Here is a 22089-nt window from a genome sequence, read left to right as displayed (position 1 = left end):
TGAACCCAAGTTGGCCGCATGCAAGGCAAACTCCCTACCCACTGTGCTATTGCTCCAGCCCTAAAACATTAGCTTTTAAAAATTTGAATTTATTAAACTGGATAAAATAATAATATACCTGTGGGATTTTTAATATGAGGAATTAATGGAAATAAAAGTTGAGTGGTCACCGTGCATAAAGGTATGTTATATATTTCATAAAATTTATTGTAAATGTTACACACTGATGTAGATGATTGATTATCTTTTGTGTGCATGATCTTTTTCTTCTTTTTTTTTTGAAGTAAAACAGATTTATTTGGAGGATTTTTGAAGGGAAGGAGGAAGAGAAAGTGAGAGAGATTGGAGAGTAAAAGAGACAGAATAAAGTGCTCAAGAGAGAAGGAGGGTTTCTCCAAGGTTGGAGAGAGCCCCTACACGCATCCCAGCATTAGATTGGAAGGCATGAAGGTACACATCTCAAGAGGGGAGATGCGGGCGACACGTGTGCTCAGGCACCACACATGCTCGGCCATGTGGGCGCAAGCAGCACACAGGCTCGGGCAGAATCTGCACGCCATGATCTCTTCTTATCTGATGATAGAATGAAAACGATTCTAAGGGGTGGCAGGATTTAGGGAAGCATTCTCTGCAAAAGTTCCAAGAGTTTATTAATTTACGAAGCTTTCAATATGTCAAATAAACCTCCCCGATTTTTCACTTGTGGAAATATGACTCAATTACAACAAATTTATTTGGGTAACATAATATTAATTGTATATGAAACTACAAGTGACATCTTGCAGGCTAATTTCTGATTAATTTGGTAGTAATGAGCTAACTGGTAAAAGCAAACCAACTGAATTTTAAGATGTGTGTGTCTTGGAAGAGAAAAATAATTATTAAGACAATGAATAATAGTTCTGCATAAATACATAACCCCCTCTCTTTCTTTTATAATGCCACTTTTAATTGAGTTCACCCTGTAGTGGAATGATATTACAAATTCTTTCCCAGATCATAGGGGAAGTCTGATTTCCTCAGCACATTTTCTAAATTCTAGAATAGCTAGTTCTAGATAATATTCTCATCAAGCACTTCAAATAAATGAAAACAAACTTTTGATTGGTCATGTTCTCAGACTAATTTGAACACTTCTAGTTAAGGTGAGCGTGCAGCTTTTATCTTAATAATGAGACCTCGTCTCTATTTCATTACTTGATATATGGTCTCTTATGATTCATCAGGAATGATCCCTGAGTGCAGGATCAGAGTCTGCTGATTCAAAAATCACTCTTGGGGTCACTTGGGGTGCTGGAGAATATTTAATGAATATTTAATAAAAGGATATTATTTTTTTTTTGCTGGGGTACACCTGACGATGCAGAGAGATTACTCCTGGCTCTGCACTCAGGAATTGCCCCTAGCAGTGTTCAGGGAACCATATGGGATGCTAGGAATCAAACCCGGGTTGGCCACATGATAGGCCATGACCCTACTCACTGTACTATCTCTCCAGTCCCGAAAGGATATTATTAAAGGATATTTTAAGATAAAGATTGAATGAACTGTGTGACTAATGTACATGATATAAGTGTATTATACATATTTCCCAGATAGATTTTGCATATCTCTGTAATAAAATTAACCTGAAGTAGTGTACTTATTAATGTCCAAAAGTATATCCATTTATTCATGGTTACTGTCCTCCCGTTGTTCATCGATTTGCTTGAGTGGGCCCAGTAACGTCTTCATCTTGAGACTTGTTATTACTGTGTTTTGGCATGTCGAATACGTCATGGGTAGCTTACCAGGCTCTGCCGTATGGGCGAGACACTCTAAGTAGCTTGCCGGGTTCTCCGAGAGGAGCAGATGAATCGAACTCTGGTCAGCCATGTTGGCCACTTGTAAGGCAAGTGCCCTACCGCTGTGCTATCACTCCAGCCCTTGGATATATATATATATATATATATATATATATATATATATATATATATATATCCAGATGTCAATCTACATACATATTCAAATAATCAATGTTTGGGGGCTAGAATGATAGTACACTAGGTAGGGTGCTTGCCTTGCAAGCTGACCAGGTTCAATCCCTGATACCTTATCTGGTCTCCTGGGCATAAAGAGGATTAATTTCAGGAATAACCCCTAAGCTTTGATGGGTGTGACCCCAAAACCAAAACCCAAAACCAATGTTTGCATGTACACATGAATTTACACATAATACTTATATGTATGTGTGTGTGTGGGGTGGATGTTTATATACTTACACAGTTTAGGTCATCCTAGAATAGAAGAGAAAAATATCTCTCCCTTTTTCTCTCTTTCTTTCTCTTTCTCTGTCTCTATCTCTTTCTGTTTGTCTCTCTGTCTCTGTCTCTGTCTGTCTCTGTCTCTGTCTCTGTCTCTGTCTCTGTCTCTCTCTCTCTCTCTCTCTCACACACACACACACACACACACACATATATAAAAATTCCTAACTCTCAGTTTTAGAACTTTCTCACTGTCATGATGTTTTGTTGTTTTGTGCACATTTAGTTTGGTTTTCTTCATCTAATGTATTTCCTATTTTTGGTTTTGCATTCATGTTATTGCAATGATATTGTTCACAGAAACTTTCCAGTTGGTGTTAACAGTGTGTAAACATGATCTGTAATTACTGCCCCAATCATTAATTTATGATTGTACATGTCTATATATTTGTTTATTATTATGTTCACTTTAATTTAGACCACCAAATATCATTAATTCTCATGAAGCAAGAAACAAAAAGTAAATTGAAACAAAACATTAGATTCTAATCACAAAACTAAGGTTACCCAAGGAGGGTGTGGAGATTTAAGACATGGGCCTGGGAGACATGACGGTCAATGGATGTGTTATGGGAAACTGGAACTTAGTTAACATAGATTGTTAACAGTGATGAAATTTGCACCATCAACATGTACAATCATGCAATATTCTATTTTTAATTTTAAAATAACATCAATTGTAGTATTCTATCACTTTTTTGTAGAAATCCTCTAGAGTTTTAAATATAATTCTCTTTTGTCAATATTTAGAATATACTTTAAAGATTTCTATTTTGTTTCTCATAGTTTGACGAGTTTTATATAAAAGTCAGAAATATATTTTTCAGAGACATTTATGGCCCTCGATCAACTTTGAAATATTGCTAATCACTCCAGAAAAGATGGAGTATCAGGCATACCATGGAAAAGGTCTCTAGTGTCTTATTTTATTTTCAATACTCAAACAAAGCACCTTTCGGAAGCCGGCCCTAAGTTCTTTAGTTCTAAGTGCATAAACCATTGGGTTGAGGGAAGGGGGAATCACGTTGTGTAGCACGTTGAGTAGAACTGGAATCAAAGTAGCCTTAGATTCTGCCAGGTGAGTTATTGAAATCACCACAACAACTGTGTAGAAGAAGAGAATAAGGATGAGATGGGAGCTGCAAGTGCTCAGAGCCTTGGATGCAGCTTCAGCAGAGTTAAGTTTAAGTACAGAGCGGAGGATCAAACTATAGGACAATAATATAAGGCTTAGATCACTCCCCATTCCAACCCAGGCCAGAACCAATTGACAGATGCTATTCGGTCTTTTGTCGTCACAAGCGAGGCTTGTAACCCCAAGATTAGAGCATAGGCAATGATCGATCTCATTTTTGGAACAATAATTACGCTGGGCTGCAAGCACGGGCACGGGAACGACACATAATCCATTTCTAAGCACCATGAACAGTGTAGCTTTGAAGATTAAGCCATTGGTGACAATTGATGGGTAACGAAGAGGGTGGCAAATGGCTACATATCTATCAAAGGCCATGCACAGGAATATCCCAGACTCCATGCCAACAAAACAGTGAATGGCATAAATCTGAGCAAAACATTCAGGAAGGCTGATGACGTTCGCCTTAAACCAGAAGATGGCCAGGATCTTGGGCATGATGGTGGTGGCCAGACCCATGTCCACCACAGACAGAATGCTGAGGAAGTAGTACATCGGCTGCTGCAGGGCAGGATCCTGGAAGATGGTAATGAGGATGAGGATGTTAGCACCAATAGCTATGAGGTAGAGTAGAGCTAATGGCAAGGAGAGCCAGTGCTGCCAGCTGTGAATACCTGGCAATCCCATCAGGATGAATTCAGAGACTTGGAATTTGGAGGTATTGGAGGCTTTCAGAGATTCAGACATATTTTTCTATGAGGAAAAGAAAACAGTTTTCAAAGTCACTCTCTAAAGATGATCATCATCTGACATTATTTTAAAACTGTGTATATACAGTATACTTTGTTATAACAAAATGATTCTGGTAGTCTATCGTTTATAGTAATCCATGACAAATTAACAAGTTTTTAGAGTCATCAAAAGAAAGAAAAATTAAATTGATAAGTACTTAGGCTGGTTCAGCACCATATCCTCTGCAGGGCAAGTATTGATACTCTGTACTCTTTCTAGCTCTTCTCATTGTTTTAAATTTTTTGTCTATTCAGGCACTTAATCAAAATAAGAGAACGTATTTGCTCTCCTCCAAATTGTGCCTAGTGTCTTTTGGATGTTTCATTTTTGGTGCTTTATTTATTCATTTATTTTGGCTTGTGGACCACACCCAGCAGTGCTCAGGTCTTAGTCCTGGTTCTGCACTCCTGTGGAGTGATCTCTGATTGCAGACGTATAATATTCTGGCAACAATCCCACCAATGGTGTGAAATTGCCTCCACTTATGTTCCCAGGTTCCTGCTCAGACCCCAAACCTCCCCGCCTGTCCTCTTGACAGGTACCTTTTTATGTTTATTTGTTAAAATTTGGGTCTCAAGATTTCAGTGTTGGTCACTCAGTGGTTTCGTCACATACCTGTATCTTTCACTGAATGTCACTGATGCACCTGAATACTCTTGATGTATGTCTCCCATTGCTTCACATCTTCTATCTCTTCTCCCCCTTTCCTTTGTATCCTCTTTCCTTATCCTCCCTAAACTTAATATTTATAGGTGATATAGGCAATCCCCCTAGAATTCATTGAATTCTCTCATCGGTTACTCTAACTCTCACATAGGTGATACTATCCCATGTCTATTCTTTTTCTCCTTGCTTAGTTCATTTATGATGCTATCTTCTAGTTCCATCCATGTTACCAAGAATTGCATGATTCCTTCGTTCTTTACAGCTGAATTGTATTCCATTGTGTATTTAAACACATCTTCTTGTTGATCCAGATGTTTATTAACTAACACAGGATAGCCATACTTGTCAATGTATAATTATGAGATGCTGTGTAAACTAGCCTGGATGGGGTTAAGTGGCTGAGCCAGGTTTTAAGATTTTGATTTTAGCTGATAAACAAAAATGACCAACCCGTCATATTTAAGAAACTGCCATTTCTTAAATATGTCTAGTTAAGTTAACAGTTTCATAGCTGTTCAGATATTGACTCATCTCTCTGTGACTTTTTTTCCATAGATTTTATTCTCCATGGAAATCTAACTAGACAAACCTTAAATGAAGAAATTCATACTTCTGTTTCCTGAACAGTTATTTATTTTTGTTGATTTACTTCATTCGAGTCATATATAATGCTCCTCTTCAGTACTTGTTTTTCAATGATCTTACCTAGTAATACTACCTCTTTCCCCACGTTTATTTATACCATTAATAATATTTTTCTAAAATTTCTGTCCCCTGAATAAAAATAACTTGCACCCTAACACATTATCAGGATATAGAACTTATTATTTTCTAAAATAATATTCAAATTCCTTTGTAGTACAAAAGCACTCTGAAAAGTTTTAAAAGCACTGTTGGTGCTGTAGAGATAAGACAAAGACTAAGGCACTTGCCTGGATTGCAACCCGCCATTACTGCATCCCAGGCACCACATGTGGTCTCCTAACACTTGCAGAAGCTCTCTCATTTGTGAACAAGGTCATTAACTGTCCTCTGGCTGTTTCCACTTGTTGTATCCTACATTTCACATGCTCTTCATGTTTGCCATTTACTTCAATTATTAATGTTGTTAAGTACTTAAAATCTTTTGCAGGATAAGAAAGTGCTTGTGAAAACTGCTGCAGGTTATTGAGGACAGAGAGTTAGAAAATAATGTTCTAAAATATAGGATAGAGTTTAAGCTTGTGCTTACTATTTAAAACAATGTAATTAATTATACTATTTAGGGGGTATTCTTTTTTTTATTAAAAACTTTTTTAATAGTGAGACATCATGAGGTACAGTTGCAGACTTACACATTTTTGTGCTTGGGTTTCAATTATACAATGATCAAATACCCATCCATCCACCAGTGCCCATTTCCCACCACCACGGATCCCAGTATTCCTCCCACCCCCCATCCCCCCATCCCACCCTGTCTCTGTGGCAGGGCATTCCCCTCTGTTCTCTCTTTTCTTTTGTGTGTTGTGGTTTTCAAAAGAAACATTGAGTGGCAATCATGTTTGGTCTATAATCTACTTTCAGTATGCTTCTCCCATCCTGGGAGGATCGTCCCAACACCTGTATTTGGTGTTCTAGGGGGTTATTCTTGATATAATTATTTCTACATTCAGAAAATATGATGAGAAGGTTATGTGGCAAATCAAATGTGGTAATATTAAAAGGAAAGTACTCATTCTACCAGCTCATTGTTCAGATATTACTCATTTTACACATATTATTTTCTGCTTCTGTATGAAAAAGTGTATACTGCCAAATAATGAGATAAATTATCTTTATTCAACGGAGGATATAGTTGATAAACAGTAAAGTCTTATAAATATTTTCAGAGAAAAGTACAATAGTAATAGTCACAAAGAGGCATACTTAAGAGGTTTATATTACATTGAACTTTTAGAAAAAGTTTAAAACTTTTAAGATTCTAGAACAAATTTTCCCAAGAGCTCTATTACAATAGCTTCAGAGTATGCAACCCATTGGACTTCAAAAATCTGGTATAGATTTTTAGAAATCTTCATTTTATATATTTCCATATAAAATGGAAAGCCTTGTATCTTTAATTTTCCCCCTACGTCTTCTACTTGTTTACCCTTCTTCATGTATAGGTGATACAGAAGGAGAAGTTTTAATTGCACAGAAATAAAATGACTGTTTTTCTTTTCTATTGCTTTTTTTTGTTCCTAACTAGATTATCTAATTTCTAGTTCACCTTAACAAGCCCCCTTTAAAGGGTTCTTCAAATAGTCATACTTTTGTTAAAGCAGAACAGGCTAGTCATTATGCAGCATGCTTCCAAAGCAACATAAGGAAAGATTTGGATGAGTTATAGGAAGCTCTTTAAGTAGGCAATGAAAGCTAACAAGGATTTTAGCAGAGACATATATAGTGTGTTAGCAAAGGAAGAAGTTTTCTACTGAGTAAATAAAAATACACACCTGTTTGGAGAAAGGGTCTTTCGCATGGATTGAAGATGTGTTTTCAGTTGGAAAAATAGTAACAAAGTTAAGTGCATTTGGAATTTATGGGAAATAATGAGCAGCTCAGTGGTCTGAAGTTAACAGAGCTCCTTTGGTCGTATAAGAGAATGGTCCATCGAGATAAGCTGAATTCCTAAGATACCAAATCCCAAAAGAATGGAATAGAAAATAATTCTGAAATAAGCTTCTATTAATGTAATTTTAGTACTTACATAAGTAAAATATTTTCATTTGTGAAGTTAAAATAGAGGCTATAAAAGCTGAGTAATTTCATTAGTGAATGAGTGGCTTTGTGAGAGTAGAAATATCTAGGTTATTCTAAAGTCTGTGATTAGAAATTTTACCTGAAAAAAATCCCTTAAATGATAAAGCATTTTTGTAATAAAATAGTACATGTCTAGTTCCTTCTATAGCATACCTAAAAAGATCAATAAAATTATTGTAACCCTTTGTTCTTATGAAGGCTGTGGCCTAGTAGGGATGGGAAGATAAAATTCTAAATAAAAAAATGTATAATGACAGTCTGGTAAAAGTGATTTAAATCAGAAATTCACAGGGATATCAGAGCGTTAAGCAAGTTATTAAATCAGTCTTAGAGTCAGAGAATGGTTTCCTAAAGAAATAGTAATTAGTGCTGAGATAAAATTTTGAGTAGGCGTTAATCAAGATATGTGTTCAGTGGGCAAAGCATCCTGTAAACTTTAAGGTGCTGAAATATTTAACATAATAAAGGACTATAAATGTGGCTTGAGTCTTAAAGTTGGTGAAAATGAGAAATTCTAGAAAATATCAGATAAATAAAATAAAATAAGACACTAGAGACCTTTTCCATGGTATTCCTAATACTCTGGCTTTTCTGGAATGGATAGCAGTATTTCAAAGTTGATCAAGGGCCATAAATGTCTCTGAAAAATATATTTCTGACTTTTATACAAAACTTGTCAAACTATAAGAAACAAAATAAACGAAAACTTTTAAAGTATATTCTAAATATTGACAAAAGTGAATTATATTTATAATTCTGGAGGATTTCTACAAAAAGTGATAGAATACTACAATTAATGTTATTTTAAAATTAAAAATAGAATACTGCTTGTTTGTACATGTTGAAGGTGCAAATTTCATCACTGTTAACAATCTATGTTAACTAAGTTCCAGTTTGCCATAACACATCCATTGACCGTCATCTCCCCCAGGCCCATCTCTTAAATCTCCACACCCTACTTTGTTAGCCTAAGTTCTTAGGTTAGAATCTAATATTTTGTTTCAATTTACTTTTTGATTCTTGCTTCATCAGAATTAATTATATTTGTGGGGCTGGAGCTATAGCACAGTGGTAGGGCGTTTGCCTTGCATGCAGCCAGCCTGGTGAGCTGGGTTCCACTCGTCCAGCCCTCTCGGAGAGTCCATCAAGCTACCGAGAGTATCTCGCCCGCATGGCAAAGTCTGGCAAGCTACCCATGATGTATTGGATATGCCAAACACAGTAACTACAAGTCTCACAACAGAGACGTTACTGGGCCTGCTGAAACAAATCGATGAGCAATGGGAGGACAGTGACAGTACCGTGACAGGGGGTCTAAAATAAAAATGAATATAATAATAAACAAATACATAGACATATACAATCATAAATTAATGATTGGGGCAGTAACTACAGATCATGTTTACACACTGATAACACCATCTTGAAAGTTTCTGTAAACAATGTTATTGCAGTAACATGAATGCAAAACCAGAAGTAGGAAGTACATTAGATGAAAAAAACAAACTAAATGTGCACAAAGCAACAAAAAATCATGACAGTGAGAAAGTTCTAAAACTGAGACTTAGGAATTTTTGTGTATGTGTGAGAGAGAGAGAAAAAAGAGAGAGAGATTTTTCTTCTCTTCTTTGCTGCTCTATATCTCTCTATTGACTACCCTTTTTTAAATTATAATGTGTCTTGGAGGTGTGAAGTTCACATATGTGTAATATATACTCCATCTTCTAGTATATATTTGGACCAAGCTACGGAAGACAATGGCAGTAGTTTTGAGTTCAAGAAGAGACTGAGTTGAGATCTGAGCTATTTATTGTATTTCCATACTCTTTTGAGATCAGGCATCTATCAGATGTTTTTCCCAGGGCATTGGCCTGCAACTTATCTGCTGTCCTTGAAATTAAGTTCTTCTTCTTTTCTCAGCAACACTTATTCTTATGTTTTCTATTTTTAAAGTTTTATTTATTTTTTAATTGAAAACAATGAGATACACAGTCACAAAGTTGTTCATCCTTTCCTTCAGTATGAGGGGATAATAAAGCAGTTAGCGTACGTAGATTACAAATATATATATATAATTTTTTTAGTCTCACCTGTAAATCTGTAAGTTAAACAACTTTATTAAATTATCTTCATTCTCACATTAGTGTTTGCTGTGTTTATTTTGTTTTCCTTCCTCACCTGGACCCTGATTGGCTCATTTGACTTATACCACTACTCACAGTATCTTGACTTAACACCCCTGCCCACCTTGACTCCAACTACTTCTCTATATCATGACTACTCACAAGGATTTAGGCAGCTTGACTCAGTAAAAGGGGTCCTTCAGAAGAATAGAAGGAAAGAAATCTGAAGGAAGGAGGCAGAAAAAGACTTATTATTGCCATAAAATACCTCCTCTCCAACATTCTCTTCAATTTCATACAATCCTAAAACCAATTATAGCTTAGTGTCTTTTACTTCATTATGCTCTGAGCTATTTTACAATGATTTCATGCTTAGCATTGCATTGTTTTGGGTGTCTAGGTCATTATTTTTAAAAAATTATTATTGATATTATTGGATTATTTTTTTTGTTTTGGTGACATATCCAGTGATATTCAAAGGCTACTCTTAGGTCAGTGCTTGGGAGTCACTCCTGGTTATCCTTGCAGAACTGTGCAGTGCTAGGGATCTAACCCATTTCTCTTTCATGCCTGGCATGCTCTCAAGTCTGTTGATCCTTCTGGCTTAATATGGTTATATTTTAGTGTAACACACTTCATTTGTTTTCTTTTTATATCATGCTATTTATATTGACTTTTTTTTCTTTAATTTGTCTTCTTGTGAATTGTTACAATTTTTTTTTATGTTCCAGCTAAGCACAGATGCGACAGGAAAAAAAAAAACAACAAAAACAGTGGGAGACTTAAATACACTGTTTTAGTTCAAGAGGACACAAACTAAGTATAATAAATGAATATGTCTCAATATGCATTAAAGTATGCTCCAATAATATGCAATATTGATTCTTCTTAAACACATGTAAAACAATGATAAAAATATCATTGCACTGTAGCATTGTCCTCTTGCTGTTCATAGATTGGCTCGAAGGGGCACCAGTAACGTCTCCATCGTGAAACTTGTTGCTACTTTTTGGCATATCGAATACGCCACAGGGAGCTTGCCAGGCTTTGCCGTGCAGGCGGGATACTCTCGATAGTTTGCTGGGCTCTCCCAGAGGGACAGAGGAATTGAGCCCGGGCTTGCTGCATGCAAGACAAACTCTACCTGCTGTGTTATCGCTCCAGTCCAAAATATCATAATCTTAAAAAAAATGCTTTCTTTCTAAGGGGACTTTGGGCCACAGTGATCAGAAACTATTCCTAGCTCTGTGCTCAGGAGTGACTCTTGGAAGTGCTTGGGAAACCATATTCAGTACCAAGGACTAAACTGAGGTCAGTCAGTTGCATGCTAGACATGTGTCTTACCTGCTGTACTATCTCTCTAGCCTCATACTCTTGTTAATGGGATGACACAATACCATCTACAAGATCCACAAAAAAAAGTCATGCACAGTGCAGAGATTTTTATATTTAAGTGTAATATCTAAATTTAAAGAGATGAATAGATAATACAGTAGGTAGAGCATCTGCCTCACACACAGTCAACCTGGGTTCCAACCCTAGCACTACATGTGCTGGACCCTGCCAGTAGTGAACGCTGAGCATACAATCAGACTAAATCCAATGTATCTTCAGGTCTGTCCCCAAAACAAATGAACAAAGAAAAAATCAGAAGTTTTATTAAAATTTTCAGTTTGGATGGGGGGAAATTTTTATATTAACTTTGTTGTTTTGTTTTGGGTCCACACCCAGAAGTGCTCAGGGCTTGCTCCTGGCTCTGTGCTAAAGGTAGTACTTGGGGTCAAACCTGGGTAGACATTGTACAAAGTAAGTAGTTAACTCCAATTCTGTCTCTTTTGTTCTAAAATGTAATTTAATTGTAAATGTAAAAGTAAAAGTTTAAAGTAGCCATTTCAGTAAGCATTAAAAGGCCCTCCCGTTGATCATCGATTTGCTCGAGCGGGCCCAGTAACGTCTCCATTGGAGACTTTGTTGTTACTGTGTCTGGCATATCGAATACTCTCAGTAGCTTGCCGGGCTCTCCGAGAGGGGCGGAGGAATCGAACTCGGGTTGGCCATGTTGTCTGCGTGCAAGGCAAACGCCCTACCCGCTGTGCTATCGCTCCAGCCCAGTAAGCATTAGTTTCACTAAAAAGATAATAGTATAATAATATATTAATAAATTGGTACATCACGGTCACGGTCATGGTCCTCCCGTTGTTCATCAATTTGCTCTAGCGGGCCCAGTAACGTCTCCTTCGTGAGACTTGTTGTTACTGTGTTTTGGCATATCGAATATGTCATGGGTAGCTTGCCAAGCTCTGCCGTGCGGGCGAGATAATCTTGGTAGCTTGCCGGGCTCTCCAAGAGGGGCGAAGGTATCTACTTAATTAAAAATAAGGAGATCCAAATAGGTAATAGAAATTAATTTTAGGAAATTGTAAGGTAAGGTAAGGTAAAGGCCCTCCCGTTGATCGTCGATTTGCTCGAGCGGGCCCAGTAACGTCTCCATTGGAGACTTTTGTTGTTACTGTGTCTGGCATATCGAATACTCTCGGTAGCTTGCTGGGCTCTCCGAGAGGGAGGAAATTGTAGTAGAAAAATTATTCATTTTGGTTTCTGCTAATTTATAACAACAACAAACACTGTCCTCCCATTGTTCATCGATTTGCTCCAGTGGGCCCAGTAACGTCTCCATTTTGAGAATTGTTGTTACTGTGTTTGGCACATTGAATGCATCACGGGTAGCTTGCCAGGCTTTGCCACGTGGGCAAGATACTCTCGGTAGCTTGCCGGGTTCTCCGAAAGGGGCAGAGGAATCAAATACGGCTCGGCCGGGCTGGCTGCACACAAGGCAAATAACCTACCACTGTGCTATCGCTCCAGCCCCAATTTATAACATTAATTTCAAAATGACCAGTGTATGTGAGTATTATATGTTTATATATTTGCAGTTAACTTTTATTAAATAATAATAATTCTGTTTGGAATGGAGTTATCAAAAGCAGATGAAAATACCAGTCTATAGTCTACATTGCAATCATTATTTTTAAAATATATTTAATATATCTCAAAACAATTGTGAATTTTTTACTTATTTATTTATTTTTTATTAGTGAAACACCGTGAGGTACAGTTATAAACTTACAAATTTTTGTGCTTGGGTTTCAGTTATACAACGATCAAGTACCCATCCCTCCACCAGCACCCATCCTTCACCACCATGGGTCCCAGCACAAAAGAAGTCACAGAAACAGCAATTGTAGAATTGCAGATGTTTGCCCCAGTGTTGTGTTAAGTAATAAACTGACATGCATTAGTGTATAAGTTTAAGGCATACCACATGGTGGTTTACTTTACATGTATTGTAATATTGCAATAAGTTCAAATAACATCCACATTTTCATATAGGTACAATAAGAAACAAAGAAGTATAAAAAGAAAAAATGGTTTATAAATCTCTAGGATATGTGTCATGCAGCTATGCTAACTATAGTTTTCATATTATAATCATTCTGTAGTACTTACTCATCTTAACATTTGAAAGTTGTGCATTTTGACAATCTTCTTCCAATTTTCCTTACCAAGTTCCCTTCCTTTTGTAATGACAAGATTGGTCTCATTTTCTGAGTTTTTTATTCTTGTTTTAGATTCCATATATAAATGATGTTAGGCAGTACTTGTCTTTCTCTGACTTCTTTGATTTAGCATATCTTCAAGTCCATGTCTATTGTCACAAACTGTAGGATTTTCTCATTTTTTAAGGCTTAATAACATTACATTGCATGCATATATGCATTATACATAGACATTTTTTGACATATTGAGTTTTAATTGATTACAGCTATCTATAATACTTTTATGATGTTACAATTCCTTTATATATCCATCAATTTATGAACATCGGTTATCTTTATGCATGTTACTATACATAATGATGACATCAGCATGAGGGTGCATATAATTAATCAAATTATTGTTTCTTTTTCCTCTATACATTTCAAGAAGTTAAATTGCTGAATCATATGGTAGTTGTGTTTTTAACGTTGGAGATATCCAACGTTATACAATGTTCCGTTACCCATCCCTCTTCCAGTGTATATTTCCTACCATCAATGTCCCCAGAATCTCTCCCACCACCACCACCCCAACCTCCAACTCTATTGTAGGCACTTTTCTTTTCCTCTTCCTCTTCCTCTTCCTCTTCCTCTTCCTCTTCCTCTTCCTCTTTTCTTCTTCTTCTTCTTCTTCTTCTTCTTCTTCTTCTTCTTCTTCTTCTTCTTCTTCTTCTTCTTCTTCTTCTTCTTCTTCTTCTTCGTCGTCTTCTTCGTCTTCTTCGTCTTCTTCTTCGTCTTCTTCTTCTTCTTCTTCTTCTTCTTCTTCTTCTTCTTCTTCTTCTTCTTCTTCTTCTTCTTCTTCTTCTGCTTCTGCTTCTTCTTCTGCTTCTTCTGCTTCTTCTGCTTCTGCTTCTGTTTCTACTTCTGCTTCTACTTCTGCTTTCTTCTTCCTTCTCTCTCTCTCTCTATCTTCGTCTCTCTCTGTCTCTGCCTCTGTCTCTCTCTCCCTCCCTCTTTTTGGACATTATGGTTCACAATACAAGTACTGAGAGGTTATCACTTTTGGTTCTTTACCTACTTTCAGAATGTATTCTTAATATAGTGATCATTTCCAGCATCACTGTTATAGTAGTCCCTTCTCTATACCAACTCCCCAGCACTTGAGAGAGGCTTCCAACTGTGGATCGACCCTCCTGGACCTTGTTTCTACTGTCCTTGGGTATAAGTCTCACACACTATATATATTTTTTATATCCCACAAATAAGTGCCATAATTCTATGTCAGTTGTTCAAATTTCTTTTTTAAATCCTTATTTCTCCATAAGTATCTTTTCTGATATTATTGACAAACACTATTTTTTTTTTGGCTTTTTGGGTCACACCCAGAGATATTCAGAGGTTATTCCTGGCTCTGCACTCAGGAATTACTCCTGGCAGTGCTTGCGGGATCATATGGCACGCCGAGGATCGAACCCAGATCAGTTACGTGCAAGGCAACCAACCTGTACTATCGCTCAGGCTAAACGCTATCTTTTAAGACACCACTATGTTTTACAAAATCAGTAAATATATGTTGCTATTTACTTTAATATATTTTAAATAATATATAATAAGTAGGTAATAAATAGGTAAAAATAATTAAAATAATAACAAAATAATAAATATATAATAAACAGGTAAAATAATGTAATTTATGGTTTCCAATTATCATGATCTTTCTTTTCTGAGCATTATCATCATTTAAATTGTCCTAATTTGAGTGGTAAATGTAACAATCCTATAACTTTTATTGGCTTTCTTTTCTATAAAACCATAATATTTAACTTTTTTTGCATTTAAAAGTTAGCTTTTTAAACTGAAGTTCATGTTCTAATATCTCTAGCCTAGCTTACAGAGTAGAATATTCTCAGTAAGCTAAACTAAATAGAAAGAGAAAAATACATGAATAAAAGAAGAAATCGAGAAAAATTAGTGTGTGAGTAAAAGAAAATCTTATTTCAATCTATTTTCTGAAGGGTATTGTGTAACAGGGAAATATAAATTTATGATAGTATTTTTTTCTAGTTTTTGAAAATAGTGTTATATTTTTATTCTTGCAAACATCTTTCCTCCTGGTTAATGTATGCATACACAAAATCAGTTTATTAATTTACTTATCTATTCCTTTTGGGTACTAACAATGAAGAGCTTTTTCTCTTTTTCCTCTTCCTGTAGAGGATAACTTGATTCCCAAGACAATACTGGTATCTCTAATACTATGAACTATTACCTTGGGGCACATTACATATATTTTTCCACTAATGACCCAATTCAATAGTACAAATATCAAGGATGTGAGAGGTTGGTAACTGGTTACACATTTATTCTATTAATATTTTAAAACTAAGAACCTGAACACCTGGACCAGATTACATTCATCTACGTTTATAGACAGAAATAGAGGTATTTAAAATATGCAAAAGAGGAAATAGTGCCAATATTTTTCTTACAGGCAGAATTATCAATGGAGGGGGGTTGAATAGTTATAACTATTTATTAATTTTTTCAGAATAAATCTTAATTTTCATTCACATAGCTTAAAATCAAAACTTTTGCATGAGATTAAGTATTTTATAAATGGTGTTTTCCCAAATATGGCATTAAAATTCAAGGCAATATTTTTACTATTATTGTTTTCTTTTATATTTACATATAAAAATAGAAATTATGATTATCATTTCGTTAGTAGTGAAAGTCAGTTGAATTACTTTTTGACTGGTGCAAATGGGTAAATAACTGTGAAATATGTCTTAATGATTAGACTAATGGTCAGACGAATCTTGCTTCTTACACATCCCTCTTAAATCCTCAAAATCATAGTTCTAACTATCAATGACATCCTGCAGAGACTAGTTTATAATTTTGTTTCATTTACTTGGATTTGCAAAAAATATCTAACATTATTTTAAAAAAGATTGTAGACCTAAAGGACTGCAGATGACTTAATGAAAAGGACAGCTATATCTGTAATGCTTAAAGGATGAAGACAGATGCAGAAGTTATATATAAAAAATAGCAATAACATATTAGTATTACTATTTCAGTAACTCTGTCCACACCCACAACATAGTCCATATGAAATTTACCTCCAGATGTAAACTATGATGTATCAAGATCATTTCAAATTTTGTTTGAGATTGCAATAGAATTAAAGAATATACTTGAAAGAAAAACATTGAATATTTTTCTTCAGTGCAGCTAGCTGTATATTTGTACATAAAATATGAAGTCACTGAATAAATATTTCTCACTCTTTCCCTGAGACCTTTAACTGAAAGAGAAATTGTGATATTCTATTGTGTGCTGCTACTTACTGCGGTAATAGACTATAGCAGGTATCATAATAAATAAGGCAGTATATAATGTATTAATTGGCTGGAGCGATAGCACAGCGGCAGGGTCTTTGCCTTGCACGTGGTTGACCTGGCCAAACCAGGTTCGATGCCTCCACCCCTCTCAGAGAGCCTGGCAAGCTACTGAGAGTATCTCGCTTACACAGCAAAGCCTGGCAAGCTCCCAGTGGCGTATTCAATATGCCAGACACAGTAACAACAAATCTCACAATGGAGACATTACTGGGCCCCCTCCAGCAAACCGATGAACAACCGGAGGACAGTGTGACAGATATATAATTAAAGTATATTAATAGTTTATCCAGAAAAATAGATGATTTATATTATTTATTCTTATTAATAGCATGAATATGTTCTGCTTTTATCAACTTATTTTTGTTATATATTTTGATGTGTTTTTTTTGTTTGCCTTCATTTTGGTAGTGTCTTGTTTTATTTATTTTTCCTAATTGTCTTGAGAAAAACATGCTTTATTTTTCCAGTACTGTACAAATTGCACTGTCCTCTCATTGTTAGTTGATTTGCTCGAGCAGGCACCAGTAATGTCTCACAACAAGTGGTGAGACTTGCTGTTACTGTTTTTGGAATATTGAATACGTAATGGGGAGCTTGCCAGGCTTTGTCGAGTGGGTGAGATACAATTATAGCTAATAATTCTTAGATAATAATTTAGTGATTCTCAAATACAGTTAAAAAGTACTACTATTTATCCATACATTAATTTATCTTAAAACATTAGCATCTGATATGTATCAGATACAGAGAATATACAGACCAGGCTCAACATTAATAATTTCATTAAGTTATGAGATTTCCACAAATTTTATAGTACTGTGAGGTAATAAAAGTAAAATATCACCAATTATGAGGAAATATTCAAAAAGAAAAGAATTCCCTGAACAAATCATTTATTACTTTTATCATGGATGTTTATATCTCTGAACCCATATTCTAACAAGACTAAAAGAATATTTCCAGTACCTTTCAGCACTTCCCAATACATGCTTCTTCTGGTTTTCATTCTTTACCACTTAAGGACAAAAGTCGGCTGTGTATAACAGCACAGAGGCATTTTGGTATTCTATACAAATGTAATAAAATCTTTTATGTACTATTTTGTGTAGTTTTCTAGTTTTCCATCGAATAATTTGTTGCTTGTTATTCAGCCGTTCAAATATATTTACAATATGTCTTGGGTATGAACCCTTTGTCAGATAAGTGGTGAACAAGCATTTTTCTCCCAGACTGTGTGGTGTCAAATTATTCTGGTCCTTGTCTCTTTCAGGGCAAAAAATCTTATTTGATATATTACCATTTGTCATTTTTAATTTAATTTTCTTAGCCAATGGCAGTGAGTCAGTGACAATGCCTCTAGCTTCAATTTTATGAAGGGTTATGCCTATATTTTTCTTAATATATTTTATGAACTAAGCCTGATATCAAGAGCTTTAATATATTTTAATTTGATTATTTTGTATGATGGAATATTTGAGTTTGAGTTTATTCCTTTATGTGTTGCCGACCACTTTTTGCATTACTATTTTTCAAAGACACTTTCCTTGTTCCACTTCATGCACATAGATTTTCGTTGAAGTCTATTTATTCATATATATATGAATATATATACAGTAAATCATATTTATTTTAAATATTTCATAATTGCAATATTTTTTGTTGTAAATTAAATGGATTGTGTGTCAGAATTAGATTTTTGGGGACTGGAGAGATAATAGAGCAGGTAAGGTGTTTGCATGCATATGACTGACCTAGCTTCAATTCCTGACATTCTTGCTCTTGCAAGGTATGGCACTTGAACACAGACAGGAAGTAAGTCCCGAGAACCTCCAGATGTGGGCTAAAAATAAAAAAAACAAAAAGCAGAATGTGATTTCTGGATTTGTTTTATTTTTGATCATGCTTAATTTCAGAGGAAATTGAATATCTTTGTCACCTGAATATATTTAAAATGAAATTATAGCCTTAAAATTAGTATATTTCACTGAGATACAACACTTGACCCGTTACTATGGTTTATGAGAAACTGAGAAGTCAAAAGTCACAAAGAGATTAAGGAAATTACAAAAATTATTTTTGAAATGCAAGGGTTCTTGAATTTCCTCAACTTATGTAATACACACCATAGTAGTTGACAAAGCCTCTTTGAGAAATTAGATAAATTATTTTCTATTTTGTTAATTATAGGAAAGATGAATAAAAGCCAAGTAAGTTGTTTAGAAAACCTAAAAAAATGACTGCAGTTTAGTTAATAGGGCTACAATGGTGTTAATATTTATGAATACCATAATGTATACGGTTCCTGCACACCACCACCACCATAGAGTCCAGGGATCTCCAATCTGATCACTATTTCATCTCCCTTGTCTTTGAGTAGTATTCAATTCTGTATATAAGTCATGACTTTTTTATTCACTTTCTGTTGGTGGATATTTGGGAGTTATTTCTAGATCCTTGTTATTGTATTAAGGGTGGCAGTGAACACAGTTTCGCATATATCTTTCCAAATTAAAGTTTTGGTGCTGTGGTGTGGAAATATAGAATAGAGATAATTGGTCATATGGGAGCTCAGAGTCATTTTTTACTTTTAACACATCTTCATATTATTTTTCATGAAATTGAACCAGGTAACATTGCCACCAACAATGAATGAAGGTTTGTTTTCACCGTACTTCCCATCAACGCTTGTTATTACCAGGCTTCTTTAAAAGAGTGATATACTTTAATGTTTATTTCTGCTTACCTGATAGTAATACATACGTTTTTATATAAGCTTGTTGATCTCCCATATGTCTTTATGGAAGAGTCTATTCAGATCTTCCATACATATGCTCAGGGATCACTTTTAGAGGGGCTCAGGGGATCATATTGAACCTGGGTTGATTGCACGCTAGTTATCCGCTTTACTTTCTCTGCTATCTCTCCAGCCTCAGATGTTATCAATTTATCTGTAGTATTATGTGTGAATATCTACTCCTAGTCAGTTACATATTTTTGTTAGCCGAGATTCTTTTGCCATGCAGAAATTTTTCGCTTCATATAGTCCCACTTGCTTTTTTGATTTTGTTATTGACAAGTGGAATCAGGTTATTGAAGATCCTTTTGACAGGTAGCTTCTTAAGAGTATTGTGTATAATTATAATTAAGCTACCGAGAGTATTCGATATGCCAGACACAGTAACAACAAAGTCTCCAATGGAGACGTTACTGGGCCTGCTCGAGCAAATCGACGATCAACGGGAGGGCCTTTATACTGTGTATAATTTCTTCAGTGTATTTTATGGTTTGTGGCATAATCTCTATGTCGTGATTTGCTTTAAATAAATTTTGTGTATAATGTAAGGTAAGAACCCATTATCTTTTTTTTAAACAAAATATTATGCAGTTTTCCCATCACCATTTGTTGAACAGGCATTTCTTGCATCAATTCATGCAGCCAATATATTAACTGTTCTTGTAGCTGAGGATTTATCATTAGGAAAGCAGTTCTGACCTCTTGGTCTATCCTTATTGCACTCTATTTTGTTTTGATTACTATAGCTTTAAAAAATAGTTTAAAATCAGGTAATGTGATATCTCCCAACTTCATTTTGTTTGGGATGACTTTGGTTATTTATAAGCTCTATTTGTAGAGCTTTCATGGAAATTTCACAAACATTCATTCTAAATGCATAAAGAATATCAGTTACAGTTTTATGGGAATTAAATTAAATCTTTATAGAATGTTGGATACCATAGACAACATTATTTCTTATAATCGCTTAACTTGAACTATTTTTTCATTATTTTGTCTCATCTTTTATGTCTTCCATAAGAGACATAACTTTTGTGGTATATATCTTTTACAAAGTTGTGATGTTTAAGGACCTATATTAAATGAAATAGATTTTTTGAGTTCTGTATTTTCTGGTTCAATGTTTGTGTGTATGTAGAAATACTGTGTGTGTGTGTGCATGTGTGTACATACTTTGCTGTGCTGATTTACTGTTTCTCTCCTTTTTTGGCCGTATCTTGGCTTTGTTTTTAGGGATTACTCCTTGGTTGACCCTGTACAAAGCAAGCATGTTATTCACTGGACTATCTCCTGTCCCTTGGATAATTGTTTCCAAGAGGGTTTTTTTGGTGGACTTTTAAATATATACTTTCTCTCTTGCAAGAGTTTATGGTACGGTGAAAGTGTTCATCCTTGCCTTTTACCTGATCTCATGAGGAAGTTCTCACTTTTTAGACAATAAATGTGATGTTGGCTTTGTGTTTATTGTAAATGGCTCTTACTCTGTTGAGGAACTCTGTATTCCCGAGCTAGAAAACCTAGATGAAAAACATGAGATCTTAGAAACATTTAATCTTCAAGAATAAACCAGGGTGAAGCAGAAAATCTAAATAGATTAATTTCTAGCAAGCATATAGGGAGAGTAATGAAAAGTATTCCAGAACTAAAGACAAGGTCCAAACATATTATTTAAGGAGTTGTACTAAACAAACCTTCAAAGCTGTATACTTTCCAAGCGCTTCCAAATTATCAAAGAAATAGGATTACTTCTTAACAGCGTCTATAAAGCAAAAATCACCTTAACACAAAAACAGCAATGTGACTAAAAAAAAACAAACTACAGAATGATATCTTTGATGAACTCTGATGTAAAAATCCTCAACAAAATTTTAGTTATACATGGGATTCATCAAAGGTTTGCAAGGATGGTTCAATAAATTCAAATCAATTAATGTAATACACATATCAACAAAAGGATATATAAAAAGTGATGTGAACCTATCAATTGATGCTTTTTACAAAATACAGCATGTAATTTTGGGGAAAAATCATCAAAATTGAAAAAGAATTCACAGAATCATCTTTATGCTACATAGTAGAAAGTTTAATTATTTTGTTTTTGTTTTGGAGTTTGATTATTAAATGGTCATATTTTATTTTATCAATATTAATCTTACAATTTTACTTAATATGTGAAAAACTACATTATAACATCTCAAATTTAAATCTTTTCCTTCTTCTTACCTAATTTTGGGGTAAGATTATTTCCATGGAAAAGGGGTAGGAATAGAATTTGAATTTCTTTTTTGCCTAAGTTTTCCAAGTTAACTCATGCTACTCATATTAGTTTTCTAGAATTGCTTTAGCTATTCGTGGGGGCTTATTGTTCCATATAAATTTCAGGAGTGTTTGCTCCATTTCTTTGAAGAATGTCATGGGTATCCTTATAGGGATTGAATTGAATTTATACAATGCTTTCGGTATTATTGCCATTTTGACAATGTTAATTCTCTCGACCCATGAGCAGGAGATATATTTCCATTTCCTCATGTCCTCTTTTATTTCCTGAAATA

General features: G+C 35.0%; 1 protein-coding gene across 1 annotated transcript; it reads right to left on the bottom strand.

The window, feature by feature from the left end:
* Positions 1–3216: 3216 nt before the first annotated feature.
* Positions 3217–4185, bottom strand: LOC130025424 (olfactory receptor 56B1-like). The gene has a single exon (XM_056116374.1). It carries the CDS (start codon positions 4183–4185, stop codon positions 3217–3219), a length of 969 nt encoding a protein of 322 aa, XP_055972349.1.
* Between the last annotated feature and the right edge of the window lie 17904 nt (positions 4186–22089).

The sequence above is a fragment of the Sorex fumeus genome, unplaced genomic scaffold (assembly GCF_029834395.1).
Source record: "Sorex fumeus unplaced genomic scaffold, SorFum_2.1 ptg000030l, whole genome shotgun sequence".
NCBI lineage: Eukaryota > Metazoa > Chordata > Mammalia > Eulipotyphla > Soricidae > Sorex > Sorex fumeus.
This window is presented reverse-complemented; position numbering and strand designations above follow the sequence as displayed.

Bases quoted from the DNA above. Each gene is read 5' to 3' on its own strand.
- LOC130025424 (XM_056116374.1), bottom strand. From the start codon at position 4,185: ATGTCTGAATCTCTGAAAGCCTCCAATACCTCCAAATTCCAAGTCTCT.